The sequence below is a fragment of the Peromyscus eremicus genome, chromosome 4 (genome assembly GCF_949786415.1).
Source record: "Peromyscus eremicus chromosome 4, PerEre_H2_v1, whole genome shotgun sequence".
In the NCBI taxonomy this organism is placed as follows: Eukaryota; Metazoa; Chordata; class Mammalia; order Rodentia; family Cricetidae; genus Peromyscus; species Peromyscus eremicus.
The window spans coordinates 63,663,802-63,674,994 of record NC_081419.1 but is presented as its reverse complement, the minus strand read 5'-3'; the positions used below and the strand labels follow the sequence as shown (position 1 = coordinate 63,674,994).

The window sequence follows — 11,193 nt, the reverse complement described above, 5'->3', positions numbered from 1 at the left end:
TGAGAGAATGATAATGGTAGAGAAACATGTTATAGATAGTTACTAGGTCCTTAAATGGGCTGCGATGTTGAATATTTTTTCTTTTACTTGTAAACTAAATTCACTTACTTGATTATTGCATAAACAATTCTATAATTTAGCTACTGTCTTAATGATTAAAGACTTATGTTGAGATTTTAATCTGATTGACTTGTCAAATTACAAAGGAAGACTAGCTGTAATTTGCCTATCTACTTTTTTTGCTTTAAGTAAATTTTTTTCTATGTGAACATAAAATAGTATTTACATCTCTTTGATACTTATGCACATACACACACACACACACACAATGTATTAAATCAAATGTGTATTAAGGTCAATTTACATCATAAAACAAGAATTACAGTTTAAAATATATACTTACATCTATCATTTAAATATTATAATATTGATGTGATATTATTTTCCTGTATTTATTATTTAATGCCCATAAACTGTGTTTTTTTCTAAATTCTAATCACATTATAAGTGAAAGGAACATGAAATGAACACATAACATCAGTTTTCATGCTTAATTACTCTTTAGACAAAGCTACCAATTACCTAGTTTTCTGAAGGACTAAGATCCAGAGAAGTTCACAGAGTCACTTATGAAATATGCCCCCTGCTCCAGAAGGAATTGATGAGAGCAGAAGTGTTGGCCTCCAGCTGTGATTTTGATATCTTTGCATCCTTCACTTTTTTTTGTAGTATTGCTGTTTTTAAATAAGCAAGAAAAGAAAGATATCAATAAATTGAACTGAACTGTATTTTGAAATAACTGAAACTGAGTATATTAAAAAAGGCACATGTGTTGTGAATGCTGCAGAATTATAATAAATAATTATAACAATAAATTATATATAATATGATAAAATATAAATAATAATAAAGTCAGTACCTGAGTTGATTTTAAGACTTGTAAGGAAATCAGTTATACAACCTTCTACTTGAGGATCAGTAGTTTGGAATGTGATTTAGAATAACTCAAACTGGCACATTCATTTGAATTTCCAAATTATACCTGGTTCTCCAGACAAGAAGCTGGACCATGAGTGTAGAAATACAAGCAAAACAAAAGAAAAAATTATTCTCATTATAAACAGCTAATATGTATTTTATATTTCTTTTTATTTGTGATGTATATGTGAAGAAAAATTAAGTTTCAGGGAAACATTGTACTAACAGTTAGAAATGCAGTTGTAAAAATAAATAAAGCTATGCCTACTTTAAAAAATGGGTTGCACCAAGAAAACTAATACAATTTTCAAAGAATTGTCTTAATATTTTAAATATCTTCTTTATTTTGAGGCATTTGTTTTGGTATAGAAGATAGAAACTAGTAAACATCAGAGCCCTGAATCATAGAGTAAGGGTGGTACTCAGAGTACTGTGGTGAATGCCTGGTCTTTGCTTGTCGACACAGTTAAACAGAAAGCAAACAGGTATAAGGGATTCATAGAAGACTGAAGTATCATGCACAAGGTCTTGTGTTTAATATCCTAAAATGTACACACACACAGACGTAAACTCATACATACCTGCACACATGTGTACACATGCATGTGCATGAACCCACGTGCACACATACATACACTCACACAGAACAGGAACTAATTTTGAAGGAATAAAGTGAATACAGATATAGGTAATATACCAGTGTGTATACAGGTTCATGACCATGGTACACAATGTTGTACAACTGAGGTTCAGCCTGACTAAATTATCTCATCTTTTAAACATGTGCTATGTGTTGATATATTTTGCATTACTGCTATTAATGCCAATTAAAATAATAAAAGGGGAATAAAAAATGGAGACACATATTAAATTTCCAGCATAAGTTCTTATGTTTTACATTTATTTATTTATTTATTTTGATTTTTTGAGACAAGGTTTCTCTTTGTAGCTTGGCACCTTTCCTGGAACTCATTCTGTAGTCCAGGCTGGCCTCGAACTCACAGAGATCCACCGGCCTCTGCCTCCCGATGCTGGAATAAAGGCGTGCACCACCACTGCCCAGCAAGTTCTTATGTTTTATAAATGAGGCTTTTACTGTCCTTAGCAGGAACTTCTGTTTAGGTCTTTGTGAAGCTTAAGAATTGAATATTAATGTATACTTACCTAAGAATCCATCATTTGCTTTAGCTAATCATGGACATTATTATGAAAAAGGAACAGAACAGTGTGTTAAAAAAAAACAATAGGATAATATGGCTAGTTTGGAAATTCCTAAGATATTAATATTCTACTGTTACTACCAATTTATCTGAGTCTATCATTAACAGGTACCAAGACATACAAGTACATGGCTGATGTCAATTTTACATTTGTTACTGAGTTTATCCTTTTGGGACTGACAGATCGTGATGAACTCAAGGTGTTTCTCTTCATATTGTTCCTGTTGATCTATGCCGTCTCTTTGGTAGGGAATGTAGGAATGTTCTTTCTGATCTACATAACGCCTAAACTCCACACACCTATGTATCACTTTCTTAGCTGTTTGTCATTTGTGGATGCATGGTATTCTTCAATATTTGCCCCTAAAATGTTGCTGAACTTCTTTGTAGAAAGAGAGATTATCTCATTCTCTGCATGCATCCTGCAATATTTTTTGTTTGTATCACTACTTACCACAGAGGGATTTTTGCTGGCTGCAATGGCTTATGACCGATATGTAGCCATTGTGAACCCATTACTATATACAGTGGCCATGACTAAGATGGTTTGCATTGCACTGGTGTTGGGATCATGTATAGGAGGTTTAATCAATTCAGTTACACATACAATTGGCTTAATGAGGCTGTCTTTCTGTGGGCCAAATGTCATTAGTCACTTCTTCTGTGACCTTCCTCCCCTGTTGAAGCTGTCCTGTTCAGACACCTCCATGAATGAACTGTTGCTTTTGGTCTTCACCACCATCATTGCGATGATTACCTTCTTGACGGTGATGGTCTCCTACATCTTCATTGTTGCTGCTATCTTGAGGATCCGCTCAGCAGCCGGCAGGCACAAAGCCTTCTCCACCTGTGCTTCCCACCTGACAGCTGTGACTTTGTTCTATGGCTCCATCAGCTTCAGTTACATTCAGCCAAGCTCCCAATACTCCTTAGAACAAGAGAAGGTGGTGTCTGTATTCTACACCCTGGTGATTCCCATGCTGAACCCACTGATTTACAGTTTAAGGAACAAGGAAGTAAAGGATGCTGTGAAAAGAGTAATGGAGATGAAACATTTTTCTTGTTGATTTATGACAAAGATATACAAAATATTGATGTAAGTAATAATGTATAAAATTTCAATAAAGGTTAAAATAACTGGAATTATAGTATTCCTTCAAGTTGAACATTGTTTTGTACAGTGCTGAAAACACACTCAGTAATATTATACAATAAATGCATGGATTGTGTTTTGTTGTTTAACCTAAACCATAGACTCTGTCCTAGGGTAGTTATCTGATATAATTGACAGTATCTTTATTCCCTCATATTATGAATTGGAATTTATATAAATATGTTTATTTATGAAAAATATACATACATAAAATATGAATATTCAGACTGACCAGTAGGGATACCACAAAAGAAAAAATAAAAAGATAGTGTTTACAACATTTAAGATATATCTTAGCTTATTCATTTTTTTGAGCAATATAAATAATTTTCCAACACCATATTGTTGTTATACTAGAACATAGCCAGCTACATTTAAAAACTTTTTTCCTTGATAATTTATAGTCCTAATACTTTATAAAGTGAATATGCTTCTTTAAAAGTATCTTGAAGATGCCAATTCCAGCCAAGGTGCCACTTGTAATTAATCCCTGCTGGCAAAGGGAAAATCATTTTTCTCCAATAAAGTGTCACTGAGTATCTCAGCCACACTCCAGAAAAAGACCCATGTCTAGGAATATAAAACAAAGAACACAATGATTATTTTGTGAGATTTAACATTTGTTCTGGTATTCTTTTGCCTTATTGTTTTTTGTTGTTGTTTTGTTTGTTTGCTTGCTTTTATTTTTTCCTTTAGTTTTGATTTTTGTTTATCTCCTTTTGGTTTTGGGGATTATTTGAGAGAGAGAGAGAGAGAGAGAGAGAGAGAGAGAGAGAGAGAGAGAGAGAGAGAGAGAGAATCGTGAAGTTGGGTATGTTGGGTATGTAGGGAGGATCTAAGAGAAGTTGGAGGAAGGGAAGATATGACAAAAAAATTTTTGTGTAGAATTTTCATTTAAAAGAGGGGTTTTGAAAAAGAACTTGGTAGCAGATCACATTTCCATCCACGGGGGTGATATGAGCAGTTCTTGTGTCCCACATGTGGAATCTGACATCGAGGAAGCTCAGTGTTGAAGTTCCTCCCTGTTGAAGGATTGCTGAAGATAACTGAGCAAGTTAAAAATCCCCCAAACATTTATGAAGTAGTTTATGATGAAGGATGGAATTCATTAGCAGGAAGTAAATTAGGTTATGAAGTATAACTGACAGGACTGCCGACTCCCTGAGAAACAGCGGCATGGTATCGAAGGCACTACGCAAATATGCAAAGGATGGAAATAATTCACAGTCTCACCTCCCATGATGCCTATGATAAGCCTACAGGTGAAGTAATGGCACACAGTGTTATGGAACAGCATACAGGAGGCTTTGACAGGTTGGGCCAAGGTGCCCCGGTGGGTGAGGGAGACACCCCATGCAGACACACGGGCGGGCTGCGGTGGAGCAGTGAAAAGTTACTCACAACACGCAGACAAAGCAACCATGTGGAAAGTTTATTGGGGGAGGAAGGGAGAAGCAGAGGGAAGGAAGGAGAAAGGGGAGGGGTAGGGAAGGATGGAGGGAGAGAGAAGACAGAGTGGGGGTAGTGCATAACTCATGGGAATAGAGAAAAGCAGAGGTGGGACAGGGCAGAGGAGTTTTCTCTTACAGTAGGCTAGGGTATTACCTGCTTATTGGCCAGAATTCCAAGAAGTGGGTCTGAATACTAACATACATACTTTGGTGGTAACCAACAGCTGTGCAATTGGACTTAATTACTGCTCAATAAAATTGATACCAGGCTGGCTGGGCAGTGGTGGCACATGCCTTTAATCCCAGCACTTGAGAGGCCAGCTTGGTCTACAGAATGAGATCCAGGACACACACCAAAACTGCACAGAGAAACTCTGTCTCAAAAAACAAAACAAAGATACTCCCACAATAGACTGCTGGCAATGGTCGAGAGACAGCCCAACTGACCTACTCTTGTGATGGGATGGCCAAACACCCTAATTGTCATGCTAGAAACCCCATCCAGTGACTGAGGAAACTGGATGCAGAGATCCACAACTAGGGCCCGGGTGGAGCTCCAGAAGTCCAATTAGTGAGAAAAAGGAGGGTTTATATGAGCAAGAATTATTGAGACCAAGGTTGGATAAAGCACAGGGACAAATAGCCAAACGAATGGAAACACATGAACTATGAACCAATGGCTGAGGGGCCCCCAACCTGATCAGGCCCTCTGAATAGGTGAAACAGTTGATTGGCTTGATCTGTTTGGGAGGCGTCCAGGCAGTGGGACTGGGTCCTGTGCTCATTGCATGAGTTGGCTGTTTGAAACCTGGGGCTTATACAGGGTCGTTTAGCTCGGCCTGGGAGGAGGGGACTGGACCTGCCTGGATTGAGTCTACCAGGTTGATCTCAGTCCTCGGGGGAGGCTTTGCCCTGGAGGAGGTGGGAATGGGGGGTAAGGCGAGGGGGGCGGGAAGGGGGAGAACAAGGGAATCCGTGGCTGATATGTAGAACTGAATTGTATTGTAAAATAAAATTAAATTAAATTTAAAAAAAAGAAAAAAAAGAAAAAATTGATACCATGCGTGGTACTGGAAACAGCTAACTATTCAGTAGTGGTAAAATCACGGTTATTGGAAAGAATATACAAGCAGCAGTTTACTAAACCAACATAATCACTAACAACAATCTATATAAAACCTAAGTGCAATATTTACCCATCAAGGAAGTGTCTCTTAGCAGCAGCAGAAGACTGCTACAGAAAAATACAGCCAAACAGTATGTAGAGCTGTGAAGCCAAGTCCCAGTGGAAACATCTACAAAGCACTGCAATACCTAAGGCTCAGGGAACATTGTGCAAGTGGGGACAGAAAGATTATAGTACCAGAAGATCATAAAGTGTGTTGGGAGATTGTGTCTCCCAGGTATGTAAGAAGCTACACCCGTAAAGTCTTACCAACATGACTCCTTAAACATGAGCTGAACAAAGACAATAAAAATGGACATGCCAAACTGGTTGTGGAAAAGCCCTTGAGACCTCAAATCTAGACAAAGAGCCTCAAGCATCTGATAAAAGCTCAGAGAGGGAGATGTGCTCTTCTGAGATGTGCTTTTTCCTGAGGGAAGAACACATCAATCAGTTGTCCAGTGCCAAATGGTCAGCCTTGAAAACATATATACAAATAATGTTACATGGACTCAAAAGGTTATATTTGGGAAGATGAATGTATCTACAAAAAGGCATATTCATGCAATAACAACTGAGGGAAAAAGAGGCCATGAATTTGAAGGATAGCAGGGAGGGGGTGTATGTAAAGTTTTTGAAGTGAGGAAAGGAATGTAGGAAATGTTGAAATTTAAATATATAAATAAAGAAAGAACATTGAAATGGAATTATATGTTGATTAAAGACCCTGCCATGAGTGCCCAGAACATAGCAAGCATTTAGTAAATAGAAATACTTTTTGACACTTTTACTTAAAAAAATAATCATTTTAGCAAAGCCAATTATATTATTCACCTTACATTAGATTAAATTATTGTAGATACTGAAGTCAGTATTCTAAGTTTACTGCCACTTTTTTTTTTTTTTGGACCAGGCTGGCCTGGAACTTACAGAGATCTGCCTGGCTCTGCCTCCTGAGTGCTGAGATTAAAGGCATGAGTCACCACTGCTCGGTCTTACTGCCACTTTTGTAAGCAGTTGTTTATTTATTTATTTGATTTGGTTTTCAATGACATATTAGCTACTTAATTATGCACACTATCTTCAATTAATAATATTTAGAATACCATTAAAGCTTGCATTTACTCTTTAACTATTTTAATCCATTATTCAATTATTCTAGCTACTCAGTGTTCCATTGTGACAAAAATGTTGATTTAGAAATGTATCCAGGTTGCCTAATTGGCTGTATTACAAACATCATACAGTATCTACTATATGAAAATAGACAGAGGAGCATAACTACACATACACACTTCACATTAAATCATATCCAAGTCTTTTGTGCTTTCACATTGAATATATATATATATATATATGCATACATATATATCATATGTAATTTACACATATAAAATAGGTAAATTATAATTTCAAAATAGAAAATATTTTTTCATGTTTCTCTTTTCTTTTTGTGCTACATATTTGGGAACATAGCAAAGTCCTTAACTTCCTCAGGGCTACCTGAAGCTTTTTTAATGAATCCCAGTGTTTACAGTGCCCTGGGGATTGCATCCTCCAAAGGCAAAAAGCCAAATATAAACTCAACAGTAAGGAAATTTAGAGATGGACCAATTCTGCTCCTTCACACCAGGTAGGTGTCCTTCTTGATTACTACAGCACAGCATTTATAAATAACTTCACAGGTTTTCAAAATGAGCAATGTCCCCAACACATGAATATAAAGTGACACAAGATTACCTGGTGCTAGTCCTTCTGATCATAAATTTCAGGAAATAGAGTCAGGAAAAGGCAACAGTCAACGGTCACTCTTGAGACACACTGTAGGCATGTTCTACATTTCTTCAGATAGCTGTGTTTAGTTGTGTATAGTTTTATTTTTTGCAAGTTGAAAAGAGAATGTAGTTGAAATCTTTTCAAATCTAGAAAAATTCCTATAAACTGTTGAGTAAAGGAACAATAAATTAAATTTTTCCTTCATTATCAGAAAAACATTTTAGACTCTAATATAAATTTACTGAAATATAAATTATTTTAAGCAAAAGAGAAAAGAAAATAGTCTAGACAAAGTTGTAATTAGGTAAATTTAAAAATCCTTTATGAAATCACCGAATTGAACAAAAACATAGGAATTATGATAAGTTCAGTTTTCTTAAAATAAAACTTACTAAAAGAAAATGCTGAATACTATTAAACCAAAAATTATTTTTAAAATAGATTAATCCAAAATGCCATTGTGAAGTTACTCAGCACATGCTTACTTTTTCTTTGTTTTCTGTGTTTGTTAGACATCTATCAGCAGTGAATATCTAGACACCCTATGTTAGGTTTGACAATTTCCCAGATGTTTCTAGATTACATCCACAACTTACCACTGAGATAAGTGTGCAGATAAATCTACTTAATTATAAAAATCTGAGTGCTCTGGTGGAAAACAAGCCATAATTTTATTGCAGTTTCAATAAAGTACAGAAAGTCAATGCTAATTTGCAATATTTGCCTTGTTGTTTAATAGCTGGCTTGAAATTTGAGTCCCTACCTTATCATCCTTTACCTTATTTTAAAAGTCAGGGAAACCTCTTTCTCAGATGATCTGGGTACATTGATTGTGGAAAACAATATTTATGAATGTTTGGCTAAAATGAAGTTTCCTATCAAATTTATGAAAAATATTCTCTGGATTTGTCTTACTGAAAATTCTTGTAACCCAGTGTATTATATATTTCTAAAATTTCTTTGTTAAGAATTTCCCATAAGCATTGCTTTCCCACTTTCTAAGTATGTTATAAATCAACAAATGGCATCATTTATTTGAAGTCATATCTTAAAATAAAATTGGCCTAGTCATCTAAATTTTGTGAATTAAAAGCTAAATCTATAAATCATCAATTGGGTCATAGGTATACATGTTCTTTCTTAAAATTGATTTGTCCACTTGACTTCAGAGATTAAAAGACAAAAGAAAAATTCAAAGCCTTGTGAACAAAATATCTGCTGTTTTCAAATCCACACTGAAGGGTAAAAATTGCAGAAAATCAGATCGTTTATGGTAAGTGCTATTTACTGTTTCAAATACTAATTTTGTGGAACAGCGGAACAAGTTATTTGAAAGAAATATCTCACTATAATTTCTTTTTGCTTCATAATCCAGACTCTGAGTCTCATTTTCTTTTATTATTCACTCTACATTTAATTAGATGTTATTGTATGTGTCTGTTTACACTTATAAATATATATATATGTACATGCAATATATTTGATACATTTATATTGTATTTTACTGTTTAACTTGCCTAAATTGAATAGAGAACATTCTTTTGATGTCTTAACCTACATAGTAAATGCTGAGAGAATTTTGTTTGCTTGCTTGTTTTATTCTTCCATAGTAGGTACTAACCCCTGGAAGGCAAAGTCCATCTTTTTTATTCTGGCAGTTTAGAATATTCTGTTACCCATGACCCACTGACTACACTCTCTACCAGGAAAAAAATAAAGACTTGATTCTTATTGTGTCTTTCAAAGAGTATTTCATGTTCTCACACATCTTCCTTCATATGACACATAATGCTAATTTTTTTTGTTTGTTTTGTTTTTTTTGTTTTTTGTTTTTTGTTTTTCGAGACAGGGTTTCTCTGTGTAGCTTTGCGCCTTTCCTGGAACTCACTTGGTAGCCCAGGCTGGCCTCAAACTCACATAGATCCACCTGTCTCTGCCTCCTGAGTGCTGGGATTAAAGACGTGTGCCACCACCGCCCGGCACATAATGCTAATTTTAATTCCTTGATGAGAGGAATGTTGAAGAAAATTATTTTAAAAACGGACTTTTCATACTTGGCTAATTTGAATTTGATTTGTATTATTATAGTTGATAATGAAAGCTTTGAAGTTCTTAGAAGATGCTAATAGAATGATTTCATGACTGTAAACTGTACCCTCTGGTCATTTCTTTTTTCCTCTGGTTCTTTGCAGATCCCCCATAAAGGAATCACATCAATGGCTGATGGAAATTTGAGTGTGATAAGTGAATTTATCCTCCTAGGACTGACTGACGACCCTATGCTGAATACTATACTCTTTGTGCTGTTTCTCTTAATCTATGTCATTACTGTTGTAGGCAATTTGTGGATTATCATAATAATTTCAGCTACTGCCCAGCTTCATTCCCCCAAGTACTTTTTTCTTAGCCACTTGGCTTTCTTGGATTTCTGCTATTCATCAGTCTTTCTTCCCAAAATGCTCATAAACTACTTGATAGATCAAAAAACCATCTCGTACCACGGCTGCCTCCTACAGTATTCCTTCGTCAACATGTTTCTGACTGCAGAATGCTTCCTCTTGGCTGCAATGGCCTATGATCGGTATCTTGCCATCTGCAGTCCACTTCACTACAGGGGTCTCATGACCCCCACGTTTTGCATCTATCTGGTGTCTGCCTCTTACTTGCTGGGCTGTGCCAACTCACTCACCCACCTGAAAAGCCTTCTGGGTCTGACTTTCTGTGGGCCCAATGCCGTTGACCACTATTTCTGTGATATTCCATTGCTCTTTCAGCTCTCCTGCTCAGATACTCGCCACAGTGAGGTTTTATTCATTGTTCTTTCTGGAGCTACATCCATAACGACGTTTTTGATAGTAGTCGGCTCCTATCTAGGGATTCTTATCACTGTCCTGAAAATACATTCTGCCAGGGGAAGTTATAAGGCCTTATCCACATGTGCCTCCCACCTAACTGTAGTAACGCTCTTTTATGGAACTGTGATATCGACTTACATGGGAACCAGCTCAAGCTTTCCGCAGGACACAGAAAAAATCCTATCTGTGTTTTACACGCTTTTGCTGCCAGTACTGAACCTTTTGATATATAGCGTGAGAAACAAAGAGGCCAAAGAAGCCATGAGAAGAATGATTAAGAGAAAAGTGTTTTCTCAGTGACTATGGATTTCCAGACAGAGATGTATAAGGCATGCTTCTTTATTCTATAGACTAAGATGTGATTAAATGCCTACAGTGTTTCAAGCAGGGGCAAGTAAGAAATTTTGAAAGCAATTTTTGTTCAAATATACATTCACGGTAGGCCTTTAATTTTTTTTTTTTAATTTTTATTTTGCAATAGAATTCAGTTCTACATATCAGCCCCAGATTCCCTTGTTCTCCCCCCTCCCGCCCCCCTCACCTTCCCCCCAGCCCGCCCCCCATTCCCACCTCCTCCAGGGCAAAGCCTTCCCCA

At 36.3% G+C, this 11,193-nt stretch overlaps 2 protein-coding genes across 2 annotated transcripts; both read left to right on the top strand.

The window, feature by feature from the left end:
* Nucleotides 1–2,278: 2,278 nt before the first annotated feature.
* LOC131908255 (olfactory receptor 1052-like) lies at nucleotides 2,279–3,265 on the top strand. Its single transcript, XM_059259306.1, has one exon. The coding sequence runs from the start codon at nucleotides 2,327–2,329 to the stop codon at nucleotides 3,263–3,265; it is 939 nt and encodes a 312-aa protein (XP_059115289.1). The 5' UTR covers nucleotides 2,279–2,326.
* Nucleotides 3,266–9,959: 6,694 nt separating this feature from the next.
* Nucleotides 9,960–10,898, top strand: LOC131908254 (olfactory receptor 1052-like). Its single transcript, XM_059259305.1, has one exon. The coding sequence runs from the start codon at nucleotides 9,960–9,962 to the stop codon at nucleotides 10,896–10,898; it is 939 nt and encodes a 312-aa protein (XP_059115288.1).
* Nucleotides 10,899–11,193: the final 295 nt, after the last annotated feature.

Coding starts and splice junctions, on each gene's coding strand:
- LOC131908254 (XM_059259305.1), top strand. CDS start 9,960: ATGGCTGATGGAAATTTGAGTGTGATAAGTGAATTTATCCTCCTAGGA.
- LOC131908255 (XM_059259306.1), top strand. CDS start 2,327: ATGGCTGATGTCAATTTTACATTTGTTACTGAGTTTATCCTTTTGGGA.